A 25,252-nucleotide genomic window follows, 5' to 3' on the forward strand; every position below is an offset into this window, starting at 1 on the left:
AGGATCAAAGCCTAATTTGGCTACACAGAAAATGAATTAAGATACGATATGAAGAAGAACTTCCAACATCAACATCCTCTGGAAGAGTCATTCCAGAAGATGAACATCAAAAAACTTCAACAAAGATCCATGCGCTGCTACAGCTGTAGATGCACTCATCCCACCAGTTCCTGGACTTGGCATTGGAATGAAGAAGGAGATATCTAAGCTGGCCTGTGCATACAGTAAAACAATTTTGACTGGATCTATAGTTGGAACTCAACCAAGAATTAGGAGAAGTGCAAGTTGCAGTGCTCCAAAATCGTGCGACTATAGACTATCTACTGTTAAAAGAACACATGGGATGTGAACAGTTCCCAGGAATGTGTTGTTTTAATTTGTCTGATTTTTCTCAAACTATTCAAATTAAGTTAGACAATATCCATCATACCATTGATAAGTTTTCACAAGTGCCTAGGGTACCTAACTGGTTTTCTTGGTTTCACTGGATATGGCTGGTAATTGTAGGTCTGCTTTGGTTACGTAGCTGTATTCCTATTATGTTAATGTATGTGCGCAATTTAATTAGTAGTTTAAAACCTACACATGCTTATGTTACTCTACAAGAAGATATGTCAAAGAAATAATCAATCTTCCCATGTTTTCTGCCACCTGCTACTTCTATAGCTTTTCTTCTTCCTTCCTAATTACAACTCTTTAGTAGAATTAGTGCCTCATATAGAAAATTACCAAGTATCGTAATCCTTCCAAGTGGTAAAGATACCTCAAGACAAATGCAGGGCATAGAAGCTACAGGGCATAAATCTGCAAAGAAGTAAAAAGCTAACCTTTTCAAACAATATTGCTTCTCTCTCACTTACCAACTTTACATTTCCTTGTATGGCCCCAGAAGATGACTGGTTAGCCAGAAACGGGTAAGATTCCTCAAGGGAGGAACAACCTAAGACAGGCACAGTCGCAGGGGGGCCATCAGGAGAGAAATTGGGGACCAACAGAGGGGAGGCTTAGAACCTCACCCCCCGTTTTGAGAGAAATCTTCTGCATCCGTGGATGTTTTGTTGCCCTTGTCTAGCTTGGATTAATACTTGGTCTACAGGCACACACCCGATCATCTACATTTGCCCTCTTACAGCACTAAATTGTTTTCTACCTTTATCTTGCATCTACCTACCACTTCAGCATTTTATTTAAAAATAATAATAATAATAATAAGGGACAAATGTGGGATTCACATATAAATCATGTATAAAAATCAAACGAATAATCGTATCTGACTTGATTGTTTATAGTTCATGGTGCGTGATCAAAACCGAAAGTTTCTGTGATATGACTGCCCTTGCACTGTTCACCATGTAAGAACTTATTCACTATGTAAGATCTTGTTCACCATGTAAGAACTTGTTCGTTATGCTTCAGAAGATTGGAGACTGTTGAGATATAGGCTTGGGGTTGATTAATGACTGTGCATTGAGTCCCCTATACAGAATTTTATTGTTGTTAACAACCATTTGATCAATAAATATGAGAGATGCCCTCTCAAAAAAAAAAAAAGTTTGTTAAACGTTTGTAAACTAGTGGTCTAAGCCAGTCTTCATTTTATAGGTGACTAAAGAAAACTGAACTATACTGAGGCCAGAAAGAGGGTAGTGTGTGGAGTTACATACAGTACAGCCAAGGCTGTTCTGCCTGGTGCTACACCTGCTCCTATATGAGTCGCTGGTGGAAGAGGGCAGGGAAGGCAGAGTCCCATACAGCAAAAAGAGAAACTGTACCTAGGGCCCCTCCATGAATCGGTCATAAGGTAACTCCACTCTGGAGAGACTGTGGGCAGTTTGGGGGGACACCACAGACATCTGTGGTATCCTGAGTCTTTCTTCCCAGAGGGAAAGGTGTGTGGGAGGGGTATTGCCAGGCTGTAATTTTGACACCTGCTGTGCTTCTTGGACCGTATTTCCTCCAAGTAGAAATTAGGATCTCCAAGGGCCCCATTGGGAAGACTCTGTAGGGACTTCAGACTGAGGCCCTTCTAAAAGTCCAGGGGATCCTTTTTTGATAGCCAGTGGGGATTTCAAAGGGCTGCCTCAGGAGAACAAAGAGTGATAATGGTGATACCCTTTTTTACAACAGCAGTTTCTGATATATATGAAAATCTAGCATAAAGTAAACCACACTGAAAATGTTCTTGGGGACCCTAAATGACTATATTGCTTTCAGGATAAAGTCCAGTTTCTTGGTTTAGCTTTCAAGGCCCTTTATAACCTCAACTCACTTTTCCATCAGCACCTTCAACCTCTGTTCTACAGGCAAGTAGGTGGCCCAGGATGCTGTGTGGTGTTGCTCCTGTGCCAGGCCAGCCCCTCTGCCTGCAGTGCCCTTCTGCATGAGTGCTTGTGAGGTCTGGCTGCTCCTTTGCAAGGACTGGCTGCCCAAGTTGGCCTCTCTCCTGCCGGTGTCCTGTTATCCTTGTACCTCGGTCAGCCTCCTGTTTCCAGGTAGTGAGCTACTCGAGGGCAGGGGCGTGTCTGAATATATTTGATCTCTTGCGCAGGGTTTGGCAAATATTTCTTAAATAAACAAAGCTTTCTCTGTAGTACACAGTTACTAATTTATGGAATTGGCAAAATCCACCATTCTTCCCTTGAGCTTTCTTAAAGTGGAACTAATTACAAGAGATTTTTCTTTCTACCTCTGGTCTTCTTGGGTCATGTTCTGTGCTGACTGTGCATTAAACTGTTTCTTGGTGGTCTTCCTTTGCCTAAGTGTCACAGTTGTCTATGGGAAATGAGGGAGTAGAGGGACAAAACACCAGCTTTTTCTGCCAGGTATTTGTTTTGTCCTAGGTTCTTAACATTATTTTTTCTTATAACTAAATGTTGTTACCCTCATTTTGCAGATGAAACCTGAGATCAGAGAGCATAAGACACTTAATATAAGTGGCAGAGCTAGGCTCTGAACCCAAGTCTCTGATTCTAAGTATGATACTCCTGCTGTCTCTTCCAGAGAGGTTGGATATACACCTTTGTAGGCCAAAGACCCAGAGAACTTGCTGTAGCCAGCTCTTAGAGGAAGAGTTATTAGTTCCTAAAACATCTATGTGGTAAGTTAATATGGTCCTTAAAAATATACTACATTGTTTACTTCTCCCCAAAGATGCGGAGGTTGGTGACTGACTGTCTTCATTCTACAGATCAGAGAACAGAATTAGTGCAGGTCAGTGATTTTTAGGGTCTGCATGACTACATGGTTTGGCCACTATACCACACTGTCTTCCCAGAATGATGCTGTGCGAGCTGAAGCCAGGACTTAGACTAGTATTTCCATGTGGGAATTCCTTCCCAGCATTTCTCAGGAAATGTGTTAGTTTTTCCCTAGAAAAAGCTGTTGAGGAGATGAGAAAAAGCATTAAAATTATCTGTGAATACTAAGGCTTAGAAGCACAGAGACATTATTCATTTGAAGGACGCCATCTTCAACAAATAAAAAACAAGGGCAAGAAACATTAACGTGCAGAGTTGAAGGTTAAGAGAACCCGGACAGGAGCATGTAGGAGAGAAGTGGTTACCATCTAATCAGTCTTGCTTTTGATTGTTGCCACATCCGAAGTGTATGTCTAGCCCTGTCTGCTGCAAAGCGTGTTATTCTTGCAAATGAAGTTTATATACATAGTATACTTTATCCAAACTCTATGGGGGTATTTCAAGAAAAAAGGTTTGGAAGCAAAATAAATCCTTAATTTGGCAATTTTGACATGTGATTTTGTATACCCCTAACCTTGCCAGGATATTTCGTATGTTATTTGAGTACTATCTAGTAATGTTCCTGGGCATTTTCCAGTGTTTAAATACTCTCTATAGGCTGTAGTTCTTTGTAAATACTACTAAGTATTATTTAATATTATATTCCTTTGTGTTAAATTAATATTTTCTTATATTCCTATGTGTTAAAGTTCTTTTCAGAAGTCTAAAATGAAAGAGAATATGAAGAATGCTTGAAGTATTTTAAGAGTAACTTATGATTTAGGGAATTCTTGAGAACTCCGACTTTTTGCTCCTAAATTCCAGGGTGTATATTTGTTATAAATTTGTAAACTCTAACCTAGACCACAGAGAATCAGGCACTTTTCCAGCCCTTGGAGGACCACTGTCCCAGGAAGGTCTGTGTAACTGTTCACTGTGGAACTAGGCTAGAACCTTGCACCATTCACTTTTCATTTCATTACATTGATTTCAGCCCAGAGAATAATCCACCCCCCTGCTCCAGTGGTGGTTTGGTTGTGTTGGCGGGCAGTTCAAAGGTTGAAGAAGAAACAGTAGAAACAAGTGGGGGCCATGGTTAATGTGGATGGTTAAGGGCACACATTAACAGGGGGATTTAACCGGCTGCACATCACCCCTGAAACTACAGGATTCAGTTGAACCCATGGCCTTTACTTTCCTATAGATAACCTTTTTTTCACATTTAAAGTTTACTTAAAGTAATTAAGTGTGGTGTTGCTCCTGTGCCAGGCCAGCCCCTCTGCCTGCTGTGCCCTTCTGCATGAACATGTGAAAGGGTTCCCCCCCAACATCTGCAGAGTTGAATATAGGAGGGACTATCTCTGGCACGTGAGCAGTGAGGACGCCGAAGCAGAGGAACCTGGCCAAAGCGATGCAGGTCAGAACCAGCAGAGCCGAGCCCAGACCTTGCTGCAAGTTTCCAGAATCGCATGACTGTGTGCACTGAGTAGCTTTACAGTGCCTGTACTTAAATATTTTAATAGGCTCAATTTCTAAGCCCATTTCCCACCTTAACTTCTCTGTGGCCCTCAGCTTAAGATTTTTGCCCTCCCCCTCCCCTGCCCTGCTGCTCCTCCCATGGGACCGGTACTCACAGTAGAAGAAAGGTTCCACATCCTCTGGGCAGTGAGGGCAAGAATATTGCTGAGTGTGGTAGACAGGGTAGAAGTGGCAGGGTGGCCAGAGAGGATGGGGTCCTGCCATTCCTCCTCAGCTTCCAGGAAACCAGATCAGAAACCAAAGCCAGTTCCCCCTGCTACCCAGCTAACAGTTCACTAGGGGGAAGTTAGGCAGTTCTTCAGAAGGAGCTTTTAAACTGTAAACCAGACACATTAATTATAATTTTAATATAACAAACGTTATTAAAAGCAGCAATTCAGAAACCATAAATCTTTTTGAAGGTGCACAGGGTTATAAGGTCAGTTGGTAGTAATGCAGCTATTATCTGGTATGAGTGAAATGCTTGGGTGTGAAGTCAGGGTGACCTTGCTAGGCCTTATGCTGACTTCTCAAGTGAGGAAGACATTCCTTCCTCTCCCTCCTCTTCAAGCCCAGAGCCTCTCTGGAGCCTGAGTAGAGCAGATGCACTGTGACAGGCCTTGCTCATCCTGTTCTTTCTCAGAAGCTTGGAGAGCAGGCTTGGGAGGTTGCTGTGCTCTCTGAAGCCAGACAGGAAGCCACAAATTGGATCCCAGACCACACACCCCTGCTGAGCTGGGGGCTGGCTTCTCAGCTCCCCCTCCACCTGGCCCCAGTAGGGCTTTCAGTGGCAGCAGCTGTGGGGCTGAGAAGGAAGAGAACTGTGCCCCGTCTGAGCTCATCTCTGCCTGGGCCATGCTAGTAGGCAGAGGGAAGTGGGTAGGCTGTGTATAGGAGGTGAGGTCCCATCTGAAAGGCTCTGTAAGAGCTGAGGTTTGAAGGGAGAGGCGTCTGATCTCAGGGATCGCCCCCCCCCCCCCCACTGCCACCAAATGCCCACAGGCAGGGAGGGGGTCAGCTTAGTGGAAAAACCAGCTCCATTAGGCCTGCTGCACCTTATTATTTATTTACCCTCGCCGTGTAGCTGGCCGCCTAAAAGAGCCAAGCCAAACTAGAGACCACAGCAGCATTTGGCAAGGCTGGTCCCCATCTGTTGTCCCCCTGTCTCAGTCAAGGCACTTCTTAACATTTTCTCATCAAATGAGTCCGTTTCTAGCATCTCTGGAAGCAGCAAAAATGAGGGGTCCCCTTTCCTCTCCCATTTTTGGTTTGCCTCCAGATGAGTATGAATTTTAACATTGGTTCTGAGAGCTGTTTATACTCCCACTGACAAAGGCTTCCCTGTGAGGGGACTGAAAGACATGGGTGCTTGAAAAATCCCAACCTGTCCCAAAAAGTGATTGTCAATTTCAGGGTGGGACAGGGTATAAGGAAGAGGTTGTGAGTCCCCTGCACTTCCCTAGTCAAAACTGGTTGGTGGGCTGAGAAACGGGGGCAGGAGCTGGACTTTGACATTTAGTCACAGCGCATGACACCTGGAAGAGGGCCAACAGAAAGCCCAGATGAGCCAGGTCAGCACTAGAGGGAACGGGGCTGTGTGTGGACACCTGGAGGCTGGGGCTGAGTGTGTGCGCCTGGAGTGGGAAGGCACACGTGTGGACGGAAGCTTGAGTGTAAGTACGTGGGCCCAGGGGTGGGAGGCGCAGACCCCAGTCTGAGGTTCAGTGTGATGTGGCCTCCTCTCCTCCCAGGTCCTCTCGCTGTCCCTCGGGCCCGCCTCCACTACAGCAGGGCCAGGCCCAGCTCCACGCAAGTAAGAGGGGGTGGGGCCAGGCAAAGAACTTCTGGGGTTGCAGAAGCTGACACCCATGAGGCTTCGCTCTAGCCTGAAAATGGGGCTCTGGTGCAAGTGCCTTCTGAGGCAGACACCCAGCCTCTTCACTACTTAGATCCTGAGAGTCCCAGGGTCGCTGCCACACAGGCTGTCACAGAAGCACTCTCCCACTGTACCACCCCTTTCCAAGGGCAGGGCAGGGCAGGGCAGGTTAGAGGCAGGAAAGCGGGAGGAAAGCTCTGTGAGGCATCCTCTTACACACCTTTACCCATTCTGTCTCAGGTTCCTGTTCTCATAGGGTGGTCCCTGGGGGGACTGGCTGCCCATGGGTCAGATGTGAAGGCTGTCCAGTGGATGGACAGCCATGCACATGTAAGGTGCGTAAACACACACACCCTAAAGGGGTGAGGGGAAAAGGGACACAACTGGGGACAAAGAGAAAGACAGATTTAGGCCTCAGGAGAAGGGGTCCTCAAGCCAGAGGGACACAGATTCTGAGAACATAAACAGCTTGGAGTGTGGAGTGTGTGGAGATGCTCAGAATTAACCAGTGGGACTTTAGGGACACAGGCAAAGGGGCACAGCAGAGAGGCACAGGCCGTGGCTGGCAGGCAGGAAGGGCCTTTTACAGGCACTTGGCAGTTCTGTCTTGCTTCCCTCCCTAGCCCAGCCTGGAGAGAGCTGGAGAGCCTGTGGCTTCCTCTGTCTCTCCTTTGGTTTCCAGGGCTCCTGGCATCCCCCAGGGGGCAGGTCAGTAAGGGGTGGTCCCTTCCCACTCCACCAGGTACTGAACCTTGCCCTCAGGTGTGACCCGCCTAGCCAGCACCTGGTACTTCTCCCCACAGGCTAGCCGCCCAGCTGCACCGAAGTAGTTGGTGATGGATGATTTGAGGTGGGACAGGGATGAGTCATCTTCACTGATGCTCTCAAACGTGTGGCTGTCGATGCCTTCATCTGGCCGCTCAGGGCCTGAAACGCCCTCTCCACTGCTGTCCGAGGGGCAGCGTCCCCCCAGCTCGGCTGACCGCCGCTTGGCCCGCAGCGGCACATACGCTTTGGCTGCCAGCTTCCTCTTGCGGCTGCCCACTGTCCGTCTGTACCGGGAGGGGAAAAGGACGATGGTGGGAATGAGGGAATAATCCCAAGCAGTCCCTGTCCCTGAGCACTTCCTGGGCCTGGGTTGTCTCACAGCAGCTCCGAGGGGGCTCCAGAGGAGAAACCACTAGCTGGGGAGTGGCAGAGCCAGGATTCTAACCCAGGCGTGTCCTGCTTTAAAGTACACATTGTTTACATTTCGGATCTCAGCACTGGGAGCTCAGAGGCGCCATTCTCCTTAAGTCGTGCAGAGGCCCTGCTTGTCCTGCCGGTCCCTCACCTGGGCCCAGCTGTAACCAGATTAGTCAAAAAGGGGTAGGATGGGAGAACAGACTGAGTTATAGACTTTAGTCTACCTTGTACCCAGAGCCTGGAGACAGACCGACATGTACGTGCAACACACACACACACAGGCAGAGGCAGTAGAGAAACAGACACCAAAGAAGTGCACAATCACAGATGCTCAGAGACAGAAACAAAGGCCCAAAGAGCGAGTGCGAACCAAAGAAACAGGGAGAAATAAACAGAAACACAGAGGCAACAGCAGATAGACACCTGAGATGTTTGGAAACAGACTCCAAGACACGCTTCTATAGGCAAGACACTTTTCGCAAGGGCCTCAAGTATCCTAGCAGAGTTAAGGAAGCCTGAGGGTTCAGAACTTTGTGCTTTGTCGCACACCCTCCCTAAGCTGCTGAAGACCAGCTATTGCGAAACAGGCTGTACCCTTTGCTAGGCCTCTGTCATTTCTGTCCCTCTCCCAGACCCTACACCTTGCAGGACACCATTTTCCCCTCCATCAGCCTTCCAAATTAACAGCTGTTCTTTAGGGGGACCCGGAGACAGACATCAGATTCAGACAGCCAAGAACCAGGGTCAAGGGACCCTAAAGTCAGAGGCACAGACATGTAAAATCATGGCATGCAGAGGTTAAGATCCCTACAATGAAAGAACTCCAGATCTGAAACTGCCCAGCAACAGGTGTCACATGACCTGCAGCAGGTGACTAGGAACAACCTGAATGTCTGCCCTCAGCTTCTGTCAGAAACATGTGACTCAGACCATGGGGTCCCAGCCCCAGACTCACACAACTGCACAAGGCCAGCTCCCAAGCCCATGGCTCTCACACTGAGTGAGCCACATGTCACAAGTGGGAGGTGGAGGGGCTCGGGGATGCTGGAACTTGAGTCCGTCATGCCAGGAAGTATACCTGGAGTCATAGGAGAGGCTGGTGGAAGCAGAACCAGAGGTGCTGGCGGCGTCGGTGGAGTCCACATCTGAGAAGAAGGTCTGGCCAGAGCTGGCACTGAGGGAGGAGAGGGCGAGCCTGGCCACAGGCCCTCAGCACCCCTTGGGGCCTTTCCCGTTCCTCTCGGCCCCTGTGACATGCACCCTGGTCCCACCGGAAGCCCTCCTTCCCACTGCTGAGCTTCCCACCACCACACCTGCAGTGGCCACTGCCTCTCTGCCTGTCCATTTTCTACCCGCCCAGCCTTTAAAGCCAAAGTCTTCCCTGACCACACTCCCCCGTGGTGGTGATAATTAAGGGTAATGAGTGTGATGGCAGATATGTGGGAAGCACTTTGTATACCTAAGTGCTTTCATTTACAGTATCTTCACTGAGTCTCATTAACAACTGTGCAAAAAACAGGTGAGGAGGGTCAGAGAGGTTAAAGAACTTTGCTAAAGTTTTATTACTGGTGACTGGTAAGTAGGGGCTGTCTGGTGAAGCCCCTGCTCGCTCCTCCATACCTACAGGAAAGCACTGAATGGCTTAATTTCAGAAATAGAATGTGGAATATGCAGTGTCTCCCCTCAAGTGTACCAAGCATGAGTACTATGAGAATACACCAGGAGCACCCAACACCCTGGGGACAGCTAGGAAAGGCTTCCTGGGGGAGTGAATGTGGGATGACCAACAGCAATTTTGGTATAAGGTGTGAGGCAGGGAGAAGTGGGCAGGAGCTGGGGAGGCAGGGAGGGCGTGGGCAAGGCAGGCCTCGAGTGCTGCTCTTGGAGCTGACCCTGGGAGCCCTGGAGGCTGCAGCAGAGCCATGTCACGGGGAAAGCGCTCATGTAGAAAGACTCCTCCGGCGGCCTATGCAGTATGACCTTGGAGCTGGAATCGCCCCAAGGGAGCTTCCACTCGCACCAAAGCTCTCTGCTTTGCCCCTTCCAGGGCCTGCCTGCAGTGCCAGGGGAAGGCAGGTGGTCTCCCCGCTTGGTTCCATACCAGTCTCCAGGGCAGACCTCTCTGCTGGGTCCCTCACTGTTACCTTTTTAAACTCTGAATTTCATCCAGCGTGAAGTCAAATATGCTGGCCAGGTGGTGGTTTGTGCTCCAGGCTGAGGTAAAGTCACTCTGTGGACACACAGGAAGGAGAGGGGGTGGGCTGGTCAGTGAGTATTAAGTCCACCTCCCACATGTCCCCTTCTCCCTGCAGAGGGCTACCCAGGCTGCCTGCTGGTCCACCTAGGGCTCCGAGGGCTGCACCTCCCGAGGGTAAGACTTGTCACTTCCTCTCTGTTCCCAGTCCTGACCAGGGAGTCAAGTCACACCGCTTCTAATCCTGGCTGTCTCTAGCCACCTGGATGACCTTCGCATCTCTGTGTCTCAGTCACCTCAAGGTCGACAGTAATACCTGCCATGCTTCCCCTTTAGAGGTGGGGTGACATGATGGCTGTAGGAGGGCCTTGTACACTGCTAAGTGCCGGGGAGAGGAAGCACTGCAAACATGACTGCCCCTAGGGGGTCTCCAGTGAGGGGGTTGCTGCTGAAGATGGAGAGGTATGACCTTGGGAAGGCCATGCCGCTCCCTGGCCTTCAGTCCCCCCAACTTGAACAGCAAAGTCCCCCACCTTCAGGGTCTTGGACAAACTTGGGGAGAGGAAGGAGTGGGCTTGCAGTGCCTGGCTTCTTATTTAGCTGCAGTAGGAACTGGTTTAAGAGACATGCAAGAGTCCCCTGGGCCTGGGCACTTAGTGTTCTGCACAGGGATCCCTGGGTGTGAATGTGGAGAGGAAGAAAACAAGAAACTAACACTGGGAATAGCATCTTCCAGCAAAAACTTTGATCTTTTTCTTCTATAAACTCGCCTTTTCTGCTGCTGAAATTCGTGAGGCAACAAACTGTGGAGACAGAAAAGAGAGAGGGTGGCCCAGTCAGAGGCTGAAGGCCCAGAGGGAGGGGGCACAGGGGAAGGGCTGGGGTCCCAGCAGTGGAGGTGGGGATGGCTCTCCATCACAAGGAGGCCTGGGGAGGAGGGGGATCCTCTGGGGCAGCAGGTGTGGTGGCACAAGAGGGAAGGTGCCTTTCCGGGTACTCTGCCCTGTCACACCCAGAGTGAGGGGGCTTAGCTTAGCCAGGGGAGTCAGGGACTCCTAACACTGACTTCCCCTTCACTTTCTGCCTAAGCTCTGATCCAGCAAGACTGGAGCCCGTGACCCGGCTTTCCCGCCAAGCCAGGCACTAGGGGGCTGCAATGGGAGAAGTCGGGGTGTGGGACGGGGTCCTGGCTCAGTCACCAGCTGGCTGGCTCAGGGTGCCTCCAGCCCAGCACGGACTGGGTGGCAGTCTCCTTGCTCACCTGGATGCCACCACACTCTCTAGGCCCACCACGCAGCCTGGCAGCTGGGGCCGGGGGCTGGGAGTAGAGAATCTGAGTTTGGCTGAGCCCGAGCCCCAGGACCCCAGGCACTGACCTAGGCTTGGTCTTTCCTCTCTTACGCAGCTCAGAGGTGCCATTCTCGGCGAGCACCAGGCCCTTGTCAGGCAGCAGCTTTCCTGGTGGGTTGGGCGGGACACGGATGCGCAGGCGGAAGATGCACTTCTTCTTCTTGATCTCCTTGCCACAGAGGAACCTGCAGGGTGAACCGGGGAAGGAGAAAGCTCTGGAGTTTGTCGGTCCACATTACCCTCTCTGCCTCCCTGGACTGGGAGTTAAAATCCAGAGTAGCTCATGGAGACACCCATTCCTCAAAGCCTGTGGGCTCAGGGGTCCCAGGTAGTGGCTGGAATGTGGCTGGTGAGTCCTCCCTGTCCTTCTTCATGTATGTGTGAAGTGCCTGCTGCTGTTCTCCTTCAAACTGGCAGCTCCCGGTGGAACTCCTATGGTCAACACTAGATTCTACACCATTCTGTTCTCTGGTCTCCCCAAGGAGACAGAAGCACCTTCAGGCACCTCCCTCACCCTTCTAACACTGGCTGAGCAGCCATGAGCCTGGAGAGGTGACTCAGGAGACTCCACGAGGAGGGTAGGAGACCCTATGTGCTCAAGTGTAGGGCTGTACCTGGAAGGCGGAAGAGAGTGGATAATTCTGTCCAGATATCTGGAGAGGTTTTGCAAAAGTAGGGACCATGTCTTATTCCTCACTGTGTCTTCAGTTCCCACATAGGGCTGACACAGAGCAGCATTTCAGTGAGTAGTTGTGCATGGAACAAGTAAAAGAAAGGGGTTGAAGAGCATCATGGGCAAAGGGCAGAGTGTGAGCAAAAGCGCTGAGTGGGAAAGCAAAGGGTTCAGAATGGCTGACACCCAGAACAAATAAGCAAAGGGACAGTACCAGAAGGGTGAGCAGGGTCTGATCATGAGGCCTTAAATGCCATGCTAAGAAGCCTGGGCATTCCCTTGGTAGTAGGCTATGTGTCAGGCTTGTGTTCTCAGAAAAACTCAGAAGTCTGGATGGGAAGGTGTGGGCTGGAGATGAATTAAGAGGCTGCTGCCCACCACAGAGAAGATGCACCGATTCCTCAGTGCCTACCCCAGAACCACTGGTGGCTGTAACAGGGCTTAGGGATTGGAGTGCATGCCCCAAGGGAGCTGAACCCAGCACCAAAATGTGTCAGGCTGCTGGAGTGGTCAGGGGAGATGTCACAAAGGAGGTGAGGTACTCCCTGGATCTTGAAGAACGGGCAGGATTTATCTAGTCAGAGGGAAGGGGTGGGAGACCCTGGCGGGAAAACAGCATGTGCAAAGGCTGTGAAGTAGGAAGATACTAAACCAAAGCCCCACCTGTTAGGGACCCAGTGGTACTCCCCCACTCCTTTGCACGCACCGGCTTTTGTAACTGTTCAGAGCGTTGAGTAGATGAGGTCCTCGATCCGTCACAGGGGTGCTGGTGAGCTAAGGGGGAGCGGGCCAGCAAGCCAGTCAGACCACGCACATGGTGCCTGAGGAGGCCTCAGCCCCCATCCCCTTCCTCCCCGGAATGTCCTGATGCTTCTGGGTCCTCCAGGTCAGGACCACTTGTTCCATGATCTCAGACAAATCTTTCCACCTCTCTGAGTGCACTTCCCCATCTGTAAATGGGGAGGATAGCTCCTGTCCTAAATGTATCAAGAGCTTTGAAAATGTCCATGTCCTCAACCCAGTAATGCTAGTCCATGGAATCTATCATGCAGACATAAGAAACATGAGTAAAGCTGTACACACAAAAATGTTCACTATAGCATTGTTCCTAAAGATTGGCAAATAAGAAAAATGGGAAAGAAACTATGTGCCCAGCAGGAAGGCAACAAACAATGGTGGAAACCAGTGCGACCATTAAAAATGTTGATGAAAACTCGTAACATGGAAAAGGTTTTATGCTCTAACATAAAGTAAAAAAAAAAAGATTTGAAGCTTTATATACTGTATAATCTAAGCCATGTAAAAAGAAAAAATAGACATTGAAGACAGGAGGGAAGGATATGCACCTACACAATAGCAGCTGTTTCAGGATGACGTAATGTGGGGTAGAGATTTTTTTTAAGTATACTTACTTACACTTTCATACTTTAAAATTTTTCTACCAGGAACATGGATTTTTTAAAAATAAATTTTAAAAATGTTATTTAAAAAGTACTAGCTCTATCTTTTTAGAGCGTTGTAATATACACATGTCTTTTATAAGTTACTGAACACTGTAAATGAAGATGTTATCACATGAAAAACTTTGTAAGGCATAAAGGTTACTTTAAAAAAAATCCTGTCTTCATTAAGGTTTGGGGTAGTGAGAGAAGATGCCTCATTCTGGATGTGGTAGAGAGGATTCTAAGGATGTCATTAGGGCAAAAAGCCTCTGTGGAAGTACTTGGGGAGGCCATCTACAGTCCCAGCTCAAAAGCTGTGCTGACCACCAGCAAGTCACTCTCCCCTTCTGGCATCCTGAAAGTGTCTGGTTTGTTACTTCATTCCTTGGATCCCAGACTTCCCCAGTCTTGTGATGGCCACTTCTGCTATTCAAAGTACAACCAGCAAGGGGCAGGCCCACTTCACGTTTCATTCCAGCCAGGAAATTGGGAGTGGGTCAGACATCTACATCTATCTGTGTGGACAGCCCTGCTCCAGCCAAACTCCACCCACAGCTCCCTGTAGCTGAATCGGTGAGGCCCCAACCCGCCCACTGTGAAAACCGGTATCAGGAAGCCCCTTAAGGGTACTGGTTTAGAGGCCTGGACTCAGGGATGCAGCAGCTCAAAAAGGCTCTGGGTCTTGTGCCAGCCAACAGCCCTCACTGTCAAGAGTGAGCGCTCAAGAGACCCAGACCCTCGCCCTGCACTGTGACCCGAGCAAACTTCTTTCCTCTCTGGACTTCGGTAACCCCACTGTGAAATGACCTCCTGCCCTTTTCACATCCCATGGTCCTGTATACCTTGCCAAGCTGCAGGAGCTCCCAGTGATGGTTGACAAAAGCCAGAATCTCCTCAAAGTCAAAGTACTTCTTCTTGCTCTGCACCCCCAGGTTGTAGAGAGCCAGGTGAACCACATCCACCCTGGGCAAGGGGGCAAGCAGGTGGGGCTGGGGTGAGGCAGCAGCCTGACCCACCAGGACTGGAACCTCCTGGGCCCAGGCTGAAGGGCAGGGGCAAGGCTGGGACCTAGCAGCTGGAAATGGAATTGTTCCTGGAGGGAGGTAGAAGGGGAGGAGCAGAGGGGACAGAGACGGGCCTGGGCCAAGCCCCACCCTCTCACCATCGCAGGGGCAGCCTCTCGATGTACTCTGGGCCCTGGTTGCACACGGAGCAGAAGAACAGGTAGAACCTGTGGGTGGTGGAGAGGGGGCTGGTTCCGACACCCCACCCTAGTCCAGCCCCTTTACCCCTTCACTTCCAAACGCGCCTTCCCATAGTCAGTACTGTCCTCATTCCTAGAGCTGGTGGCCTCTGGGGGAGGGGTGTGTGTGTGTGTGTGTGTGTGAAGGATGGGACAGGACAGGGACCAAGATATCCTCCCCGACCCCCTCTGACCCCTACCTCAAATCCTGTCCCAAATATCACTGCCCTGGAGTGTGGCTGAGGTGAGAGCAAGCTGAGCTAGATTGAGCTTTAGTGGTCAGGGTCACACCCCCACCCGCCACCCCCCTGCTTCTCTCTCTCTCTCTCTCTCTCTCTCTCTCTCTCTCTCTCTCTCTCACACTCACACACACACGCACGCATGCACGCACGCACAACAGGAGACACCAGGAAAGACAAACGTATCTGGTTTGATACACATAAGCCTTCCATTAGTTTAGCCCCATTGGTTAGAAGCCAGATCATGTCACCCACTTCCCCAGTGGTTCCTACAACAGCTCTGGGCAGGGATCACTGCCCCTTCCCCAGACACTTGGAGAGACTGGGACTTAGGGAAGGCTAGGCTTTGTCTAAGGTCTCCCAAGTCAGTGGCAACTGGGGATGTGATCCAGTATGTTCCTCTCCTGAAAAGGCTTCCTCACCCTGAGCTGCTGCTTGCAGACAGGTTCGCACCATCACAGACTTGGCTGTCTAGGCCTGGCAGGCAGTCTGAAAGAATTGCTGCACTGCTGCTGTCCCCCATCTCCCCACCTCACCCCCAAGGCTGAGCACCTACCGGTCTCCAAACATCATGGGCTCACTGAGGCACTGGGTGCAGGCCTCGTGGAACCACTGCCTGCACCGGTAACATTGCAGCATCCGCAGGTACCATCTGGAGAGCCAGAGGAGCCAGGGTCAGCCAGGCCCACACTCCCAGCCAGGCATCAGCCTCAGCAACCTTTCCCTCACCCTCCAGCGGGCGGAAAGGAAGAGAACTGTTACTGAGCACTCAGGCTGTGCCAGGGGAGGTCCTGGGATCAGGGCATATGCTATATCATTTGATCTCACCATCTAGTAAAAGGCCACTGTCCCCATTTTACAGATGAGTCAGAGGTTAAGTGGCTTGCTCGAGGTCACCCAAGAAGCAAGTGGTGGATGGAGATTCAAATCCTCGCCTCTCTAACTTGAAAGCCGGTGCTCTTCTTTCCATGCTTGAGCCTCCATCTCTGGACTGCACCCCACACACTGCTTCCCAAACACCACTGACATGGAAAGGTTTGCCAGGAAGATTTCATGGGAGAACAATGGCTCTGTAAGCTCCATGGGCAGCCTGCTACTATATATCTACTCTATAATGGTTATTCAATAAGTTTATTGAAAATGAAGAACAAAAAAGCCATTTCCTTAATAATAGTTGATGCTTTCTTCACTTCTTGTCAGGTGTGGTCCATGGACCACTTGCATCAGAATCATCTGAGGTTTAGGTTAAAATGTAGAAGATTCCTTGTCCCACTCCAGACCTACTCAACCTCTGGGGGAACCCCTGACAGATATATTTTTAACAATTACCCTGGGCAACTCTGCTCACAAGCATTGAGAACCACTGCCTCAATGCTGGAAAGGTCCGTATAAGCATTTCTCCATCTGTGAGACCATAGTCCTCCCAGGATCCCAGAAAGCTGATGGGGCCAAGGTTATTAATCCCACTTGAGAGATGAAGTACTTCAAGTTAATTTTACCCAAATTACCCAGATAATTTGTAATTTGTAAGCACAGCCTCCAGACCCCTAGTACTTGTCAAAAGAGCCTGAAGATGAGATTCAGGACTTCAGGGCATCCTGTAGCCTGAGTTTCCTGAGGGTGGAGATCCCCTCTCTCACTTCTGGATTCTCCCACAGCACCCGCCCAAGGGAACAGGTACAACTGTCCAAGGCTACGTGGAGGTCCAGGTTAGCAAGAAAGCAAAGACTCTTGACTTGTGGTCAGGATAAGAATCCACTCCACAGCAAACCAGGGGTATAACCCCAAATCCCTGCTTGCACACTTCCAGGGAAAAGAACCTTAGTATCTCACCAGCAGACTGTTTCATTGGCTCTGACAATGGAAAGGCTTATCTTAACTTCTGTGTACCAACAGTAAGAGCTCACATGTAATAAGTGCTTACCAAGTGCCAGGCAGTGTGTGAGCCTTTATGAGAACTATCTAATTCACGCTCCGCTCACACGATCGACATGAAAACTACAATGACTTAGGCTCAGGTGTTGCACAGCTGTAAGGGGCTGTGAGGATCTGGTCACTGGGGACCAGGATCTTAACCACTCAAAACTGACTTGTTTTCCACGCGCCCCGCCCACCCCACTGCCAGGGGGTGCGGACCTCGCTCTCTCCAGCCCCGCCCCCTGGCCTCACCCTGCCGGCTCTACCCAGGAGGTACCGCTCCTTCTGCTCCGCCCCCCGCGGCCTCGCACGCCCCGGCCCCGCCCCGGCCCGCCCCGGCGGTCTTACTCTCCCGGCCCCCGGCCCGGAGGCCCCGCCCCGGAGGTCTTACTCTCCCGGCCCGCCGCAGTAGCAGTAGCACTGTTGCTGGTTGGTGCGGTGGGGCGAGTCCCACTCGAGCTCCTCGGGCTGGTAGGACAGCACCATCTTCACGGCCTGCAGCGTCCTAGCGATGGCACCCTTCTTTAGCGCGCCGCCTTTCTGTGGGGAGATGAGAGCCTGACTCACCGCGGGGTCGACGCACGGTTATCCGGGGACACGCCCACGAAGGGGACCCGCAGACGTTCCAGTGTAGTCAGAAACGCTAGGAGCTTTTCTCCTCAATCCCAGGTTCCAGAAGGGTCTCCACTAATAATAGTATCAATAGTAATAAGCACAGCAGGAATAACTACTATATATTGAGTGGGCGCTCACATGATTTTCTCCTTTAATAGTAAAGCACTATTTACTGGGGGCTTATTCCCATACCCGTTTTACAGCTGAGGAAACAAGGCTCAGGGAGGCTAAGGAACCTGGCCAGGGACATACAGCCGGTAAGAGGCAGCAGTGCTGTCTGCCTCCAAAGCCCAGGTTCTGTGAGCCGCCTGCTTCCCAGTTAGAGGAGGGGACAGAGGCAGGGACTGAAGGATGGAGGGCTCACCCGCACAGCCAGTGCGAAGATGCAGCGTCGGCAGAACCAAGGTGTGAGCAGGGGCTGGTCAGCACTGCCTGCTATGGGGATGTGGCACTGCTGGTGGTAACCTACAGCAGAGGAGGGGTGGTGAATGCCCACAAGGAAGCAGTGGCCCAAAGCCAGTCAGCCCAAAGGCAGCAGAGATGAGAAGGGCTGCAGCAAGGCCTCGGGCCATGTGCCTGCCAGCTGCCAGGAGACTGGCTGGCAATGTTCACCAAGGCAGCCAAGCTGATGTCCAAGCAGGCCACTAAAGGACAGCCTGGGCCCTGGTGGTATAGGTACGAGGGTCTAGCTTCAGCCTCTGTGCCCCATCTCTTCCATCCATCCTCTCCACCCAGAGAGGGTCCAACCTGCATTACCTCAACTCACTGTCCAGAAGCCCCAACTCTCCCCAAGAGTCCTCTCCCAGGCCCTCATTCCCAGACTGGCCCCTGTTGCTCTGAGGTTCCAGGAAAAACAGGACACCAGCTGAGGTCCCTATAGTCCAAGGCAGTCAGTACCCACTGCCCTGTGGGGGCCAGTGGGGATGGGGCCCTGCTCAGCACACTCACCCAGGCCACACTTCCCACAGATGAGGATCTCGTTCAAGGGCCCTGATGTCTTCCCCAGGCAGATGTTGCACTTGGGCTCCTCCCCTGGGACGCCAGCTGAAAGAAAGGGTCAGGTCCAGCCCAAAGGAATTAGAAGTTTTAAAATCACATTCCAGGTGCTAGGCCTTTACTGTGTGCTGATCTAGCATGGAGCCTCTTATGCCAAATCTCCCCCACTCACTCTGAGGTGCCTAATATCATTACCCCATTCTAAAGATGGGGAAATTGAGGCTCAGAAAGGTTAAGTTCCTGCTTAGCTAGTAAGAAGGAGAGGTGGGAATCAAACCGATAGCTGTTTCACATCAAATCCTTTGTTCTTTCTGATCCTATCATGTCTTGCCTAACTTCACCTGTTTTATTAAACATTTTTCTATGTTAAATAACTTTTAAAATTTTTATTATGAGATACAGAATGTTAGAATGAAACTCCATGTTCTCAGCAGTTATGAACCCCTGGCCAATCTCATTTCAACTATATTCCTACCCACTTTCCCCTCCTGCATTATTTTGAATCAAGTCCCAGATATCTAGTCTTTTCCCATAAATATTTCAGTAGGTATCTCTGAAAGTTTAGGACTTTTTAAACAAATATCTCTACTGCACCTAAAAATTTTTTTTAATTAAAAAAACTTTTAGGAATATGAAATGATTTTTATTATCAACAAATTGTTAGATTCACATTTCCAAATGTCTCTTTAATAAAAATGTCATAAGTGTGTTCAATTGCTTTTAGTCTATAGGTTCCTTCCCTTTCCTTTGCTTTTTGTTGTGGTTGTTGAAGACTATGTGTTTATGTGTGAAAGGCTTGAGAATAAATTAAATACATTTTGATGTGTGTTTCTCTCGTATTTTTCCTAGCTGAAAACTGAACATTTTCTAAAGGCAGAAACGGCATCTTCTCATCAGTGTGTCCCCAGGACTTCATACAGTGTGTGACACATTAACATGTTCAAGACGTGTTTGTTGAATATATGGTCTTTTGGCTCTTATTGCTGCATACACTAGGAAGGGGTGCCCATGGTGGGTGTCAGTAAGCCCTCACCGGTTTAATGAAATGATGAATCAGTAACAACGGTGTGCTCAGCCTTGTTCTTTCATCTTGGGTACTGCCAGAGGGTCCTGCCCTCTGGCCTGTGAGCAGCAGTTAGCTGGCTGGGGACCCAAGCTGTTCCCCCACGTGAGCACGGCAGCACTTCCACGGTGCCTAGCACACAGTGAGCCTTCTACTCAAGGTCTGCTTTCCTCCCCAACTGGCTCCCTCTGCTCTGAGAGGATAACCCAAGAGAGGGTCTCCTCATTGCTTTGGGTCTTTGCATAATACATTGAGGGTGGGAGGGGCTTGGAGTAGAACCAGTCTGCATTAGTCACACCATCTTGGAGAAAGAGGCAGTTTGGGAACTAACTGGCTGGGTCCTGTGGTCTCTCCTTGGCAGGCTCCTTAAAATCATCTCTTACAGTAAGAAATTCTTTAGAAACTGCCTCTCTCTAACTTAACAGCACCAAGCTAAGTATTTTACATGGATTCTCTCATTTAACCACCCTGAGGCCAGTATTCTCATGATCTCTTTCTGATGCCACTTGCATAAGGGTTTACAGCTAGTAAGTGGCAGAGCTAGAAATTGGTCCAAGGTCTATCTGACCCTAAAACCTGCCTCTTCCTCCCATACCACCTTGTCTGTTCTCCTGTTAGAACATAAGTGGTGAACAGGCTTCTTCTCTCCTGACAACTCTGACTGATTGGTAGCAACTGCTTGGAGCTCTATGTTGAAAATATATGAGAGCTGTGACTGATTAGTGATGTCTGTCATGTCCATGGAAAGGCAGAAGCTGGCTGTAGAAGCTGGCAAGAATGCCCCTGATTTGCCATCTTGGTAAGAAAATGTCAGTTCCCTGAGGGTAGGGATGATACCCACCCCAGTTTGCCTTCACCTCTGAAAGCTGGTCCAGGCATTTCTATCTTCACCCCACCTGGTCCATCTCTGCTTTGTTTGTCTTTCTACCACAGAGAGAGCTGTCTCCACTAGTTTTGTTCACATGTTGATGGGGCACACCGTGTTTACATCTAGAGGTGACAATTCTGATGGCCTGGGCCCCTCCCCATTCCGTGACCCAGAGCTTTGGGAACAGGAGATGAAAGGCAGCAAAGAAGCAGATACAGGCCTGACACCCATCCCAGCTCTCCCGGCACCTCCCCGAACCACCTTCTTCATATGCCTGCCTGCCTCCCTCATGAGGTATGGGTGATTGAGGGGATGACAGATGGTGTAGGTACTTTTCCATGGAAATGCACAACTGGTCATCTGATCATCATCTCAGGTGGGCTTGGGGGTCATAGAAGGAGAGAAGAAAAAAAGTGGAAGTGGAGGAGAAAGGGGACCTGGGGTCGGGCAGGGGTGCCCCAAATTGTAGGAATACTCACCATGCTGTATGTCCTTCCATAGGACCCAGTATTTGGAATTATCTTCAAAAGTCACAAGGCAGCTCTGCTTAGAACTGCTGACCTGAGGCACGGAGAAGGGGGGGCAGTGTGAGAAAGTGGCCGGGGAAAAGCCACTGGAACATGGTCTTCCTCTCCCATTTTTGTCACTGCTGGGCAGAGGGATTAACCCACTCCTTATGCTCCAGAAAGCAGAGCTAGGCTAGGAGGAGAAGGCTAGCAGTTGCCTGAAGTAGTGTGTGCCCAGTCACTGGAGTTGCATGGTCAGGACCTGGGGGACGACCGATAACTTGATGGGGATGCTGAGGACAGCAAAGGCCAGATGGTCATCTGTGATCCTCTCCAACCTGATTTTGTTGTGTTCTATAGGCTCACAGAGCACTTTTCTAAAGAACTGGTTGGATGATGTTGGCCCTAAGGATGGCCCCTGCAAAAGCAGGCTCCGGCTCCTTTCACGTTCATCTTTGGAGCATGAGGGACAAGAAGGGAGTTTCCCAGCAGCCCCCATCCTCCACCAGCAGTCTGAGGCCTAGGCCAAAGGATGAGCAGAGATGCTGAGTCTGGGAACTGGGGCCAGGGAGGAAAGGTTTACCCTCTTGATCTTCCCGAGGTAATATAGTCCATCTGTCCACCGACACAGCACATACTGGCCTTCTGTCAGCTTGGACATCAGGTCTTTGAAGTTGTTCTTGGCTTTTGCCAGGGCCCCCTTGTTGGGGAGGTGGCTGGTGGCACCATAGGAGTCCCGAGTCCCTGGGTCCAGAGCTCGATTCTCCATCAGCTTCCACTGACACTGAAAGAGAGAGAGAACAAGGTTTTTGCTCCTTGCTTCGTTGCTCCAGAAGCCCAGCAGGGGAAGGAAGGAGACTGCCATTTATGTAACCCATGCTATGTGCAAATACTTTTATCTCATTGGATCTCTGTGACAACCCTTCAAGGGACACATTATTATTCCCATTCTACAGGTAGGGTAAGGCGAAGGGGCTACAGGGTCAGAGGCAGAGACGTGGTTCATAATCAGGTGAGCTGATTCTTGATCCTGCCTCTCCTCCCACCTCATAGCATGCATGCCGCCTCCTAAAGAGAACCAACCTCTCAGCCAGGCACAGAGCAGTCTCTTTGCCCAGGGGGCCTGAACCATACTCCCTAATTTAGAAGCCTGAGACTTTATCCCTTAAGCAAACATTTTCCATGTTCTCTGAGTGGAGGGCCTTCTCCAGGATAGCAGCAGCAGTTTTTATACCCGCCCCCCACTCCTACCCTGAGATCTGGCCAGGAAAACTGGATGGCTCATGAACTGGTATAGATTTGGCCATCTGTGTCTTCTGTAATCCCCTTTTCTGTTCTCAATTATGGGATGATTTAATAGAAACCAATTCTGGGGGCATTTAAACTCACTTATGCTTTTACTCAGATGCAAATTTGCTCCAAGCAGTTAAGTCATCCCATGCCACACTCTCCACACCTCTCTCCCCCTACTGGAAATGCACTGCTCCTCTGCTGCTTTCTCTCTTCCAGCTAAGGACTCTATTGTGGACCCCAGGATCCCACGCAGTTTAGACTCCTCCAACCAACGAGTTGCATAGCTGGCCAACTTAAAGCACAGTGACTTCTGGCTTCTCAGCCCTCTTTTCCAACCCCCTGTCCTGGTCTGAGTTCAGGGCCTCTCTTTTGCCTGGGCTATTCTTTCATTCAATAACATTTCCTGATTCTTGTGCTCACTTCGGCCACATCTGAGTTGGGGAATGGTACCACCAGTTCCCAGGGCTAAATAGGCCACTCCTTGCTTTCCTGCCTCTCCACCGGACCTTCCACAGGGCCACCAATCCCATCTTATTCTCCCTCCCAGAAATCTTCACTGGCATTTGAAGCCTTCGCCGAGGCCCCTTCCTCCCCTCTGGTCTCACCTGGCTCCATGCCTCTCCACACAACTCTCAATGAAGCCAAGCACAGCGCTGCTCTGTTCCCCGCACCCGCCACTCTGGTCCCCTCCCTTTGCCACTGCCCTGGCACCTGGTGGTGTGATTATTTGTAGACAGGGAGAGAGTCCTGTGTGTGTTTCCGCGTGAGAATGGGTGTACTCCTGTGAGATTGTTTGATGGTGCCTGTAGCACTATGTAAGTGAGCATAAATGCGTGTGTGCTCATGTCAGGGGCCCTGGAGCACGCAGGGCACTTCTGGGGTCTCCGCTCCCCAGACGTCTCCTCCACTCCACCTCCTAGCCCTCTCTTTTCTCTAGGGCAGAGCGCACAGGCTTTGGGCAGGGTCTGGAGTCCGAATCCCTGCCTTCTCCCTGCCACCTGGCTCCCAGGCGCTGCAAGGTCCCCGCCCGCCAGGCCTGGGCCCCGGACCGCGGCAGGTTCACAAACTGACACTTCCTCCCCCGCCGCACTGTTGAGAGCAGACCCGGTTGCCGCGCCCCCCTTGTCGGGCGGGGGCCCCCGGGTGGCGGCCCCCCCCCCAACCCGCGCCTCCATCCTCCCGGAGCGGGCCCCTGCGGACTGTGATTGGCTGATTCAAACCCATCTGCAAAGAAATGCCTGTTTGCGGGTTCCCGTCGGCTTCCAGTTCAAATCCGCGGAACCCGGAGCGCGGGGCCGCGAGGGGGCAGGAAGCGAGGATGATTCATGCGCCGGGGCCTCTCCCAGGGCGGCCGTTGGCTTTTTTAAAAAGGGTGTTCAGGAGGAGGAAAACTTGCAGAAGTACCCCCTTCGGGCTCATGCACTCCTCTCTTCAGTCGCTCCGACGCCAAGCCTCCCCTTCCCAATCCTGCCGCAGCCTGACTTCGGACGTGAGCAAAATCCCAAGCGCCCCCATCGGTCTCCACCCACCCCGCCCCCCGCCCGAAACAGGAAAAGTAAAGGTTTGGGGCAAGGGAATAGCGACCTGTCACTCACGCCCCCCAAAGGCTAGGGGACCCACGCGGGCCTCCCGCCACCCCGCGGACATTGTGCACCCACTTCCATCCCCTAGGCGCGCGGCTCCCAAGGACTTCAAACCGCCCCTCCCGGAGGCGTTCGACCTAATAAAGTTCAGGGAGATTCCGAAAAGTGGGCTGTATGCAGGAAGAGGAGAGAAGTGGCGGGGAGTCCCCGCTGAACTTACCGCGAGTTTGCGTGTCCGCCGGTCCCACTTGGAGTCTGGCCACCAGGCGCATCGGCGGCGGAGGCGGCTGCGCTCCGCCCGCGGCTGCCCGGCCGAGTGTCCGCCCGTGGGGCCGGGGTCGGGGTCTCGGCGGGGGCGGGGCGGGGCGGGGGCGCCGCGGGGAGGAGGGGGGAGGAGGAGGGAGGGGCCGGGGCGCTCAGGAAGGGGCCCCCCGGGCGCGGGGCGCCATCTTTTTCGCGTTTTCCCGCGAATTATTGACGTCCCGCTTATGTAATTAGTGGGGGCCGCGCCGGCCTCGCCATTGGAGCCTGCGGCCGCGGGGCCCCGCCGCGCCGCGCACCCGCCCCCGCGCCGCGCCCTGGCCCCCGCCTGCCGCGGCGCGCATCCTCCGCCGCCTCCCCGCGCCCGGCGCAGAGGCGCAGCGCGCGCACAACGCACACGCACACACAGCGCACACGCACACACGCAGGGCCCGCGCCCACCGCGAGCAAGCAGAGAAGCGGCACCCGCGCGCCCGGCGCGCAGAGCAGGCACGGGCTTGCCCAGGAAACAGACAACGCTGCGCACAGATCACGGACCGCAGCACGGAGGTGCGGACACACACAAACTCACAGCGTAGACGCAGACCCTGGACAACCCAACAGGATTCACACAGCATAAACACACTTGCAGCGGAGAGCAGCTCAGAGACATAGCACAAGCATCACACAGAAACAGATACACAGCGCGCACAGCTCCGGTTCACAGCACACCATATGCCCAACAGAGACACACAATAAAGAGACAATTCCGAATACAGACATAGATACAAACGAGAGACCCAGCGTACACCGCACACACAACAGAACATACACATAAGGTAGACAAACAACAGGCGTAGAGACACCAAAGAAACAGTGTGCCAACAGCAAACCACACAAAATGCAAGAAACACAACCCAAAGATACAATAATAAGTACATACCACAGAAACACAACATGCCAATAAATGGGCACAGTCATACAGAGTCACAGTAGTAGCAGATGAGGCAACGGGCTTGGCTCCAGGCACATAGGGTCCTTGCCCTGGGGAGAAAGGGCAGACATGTCCCTTGCCAGACTCACTCTTTGAGGGATAGGGTGGAGAAAAGGTGCCAACAATCCCCCCCTCCAGCCCCCCATTTCTCAGCCCCCCTCTCACCTGCTACTACCACAACCTGCAGAGAACCCCAGGAAGCTGGGGGAGTGTGTACATCA

General features: G+C 51.4%; 2 protein-coding genes across 8 annotated transcripts in view; one reads left to right on the forward strand and one right to left on the reverse strand.

The window, feature by feature from the left end:
* The window catches only part of LOC118927347 (protein CutA homolog), a 39,608-nt gene extending 22,409 nt beyond the window's left edge, over window positions 1–17,199 (forward strand). Inside the window, exons 1-5 of one of the 7 annotated variants that reach the window (XR_008996620.1) lie at window positions 1,589–2,822; window positions 3,151–3,210; window positions 10,128–10,186; window positions 11,415–13,970; window positions 14,326–14,434. The gene's annotated coding sequence lies outside the window, so the exon portion shown is untranslated. Of the gene's footprint in view, window positions 1,550–1,588; window positions 2,823–2,893; window positions 4,992–10,127; window positions 10,187–11,414; window positions 13,971–14,325; window positions 14,435–15,818 lie in introns of those variants that run through there. The other 6 variants (XR_008996615.1, XR_008996617.1, XR_008996616.1 and 3 more) reach the window with 6 other exon arrangements.
* PHF19 (PHD finger protein 19) lies at window positions 5,104–25,131 on the reverse strand. Its single transcript, XM_036915487.2, has 15 exons — window positions 24,018–25,131; window positions 21,505–21,705; window positions 20,895–20,976; window positions 18,437–18,532; window positions 17,853–17,953; window positions 17,265–17,413; window positions 15,513–15,608; window positions 14,637–14,705; window positions 14,317–14,437; window positions 12,739–12,806; window positions 11,386–11,544; window positions 10,725–10,812; window positions 9,960–10,045; window positions 8,894–8,989; window positions 5,104–7,682 (listed from the first exon to the last, which is right to left on the reverse strand). Exons 2-15 carry the CDS (start codon window positions 21,688–21,690, stop codon window positions 7,340–7,342), a joined length of 1,740 nt encoding a protein of 579 aa, XP_036771382.1. The 5' UTR covers window positions 21,691–21,705; window positions 24,018–25,131; the 3' UTR covers window positions 5,104–7,339.
* Between the last annotated feature and the right edge of the window lie 121 nt (window positions 25,132–25,252).

The sequence above is a fragment of the Manis pentadactyla genome, chromosome 3, assembly GCF_030020395.1.
Source record: "Manis pentadactyla isolate mManPen7 chromosome 3, mManPen7.hap1, whole genome shotgun sequence".
NCBI lineage: Eukaryota > Metazoa > Chordata > Mammalia > Pholidota > Manidae > Manis > Manis pentadactyla.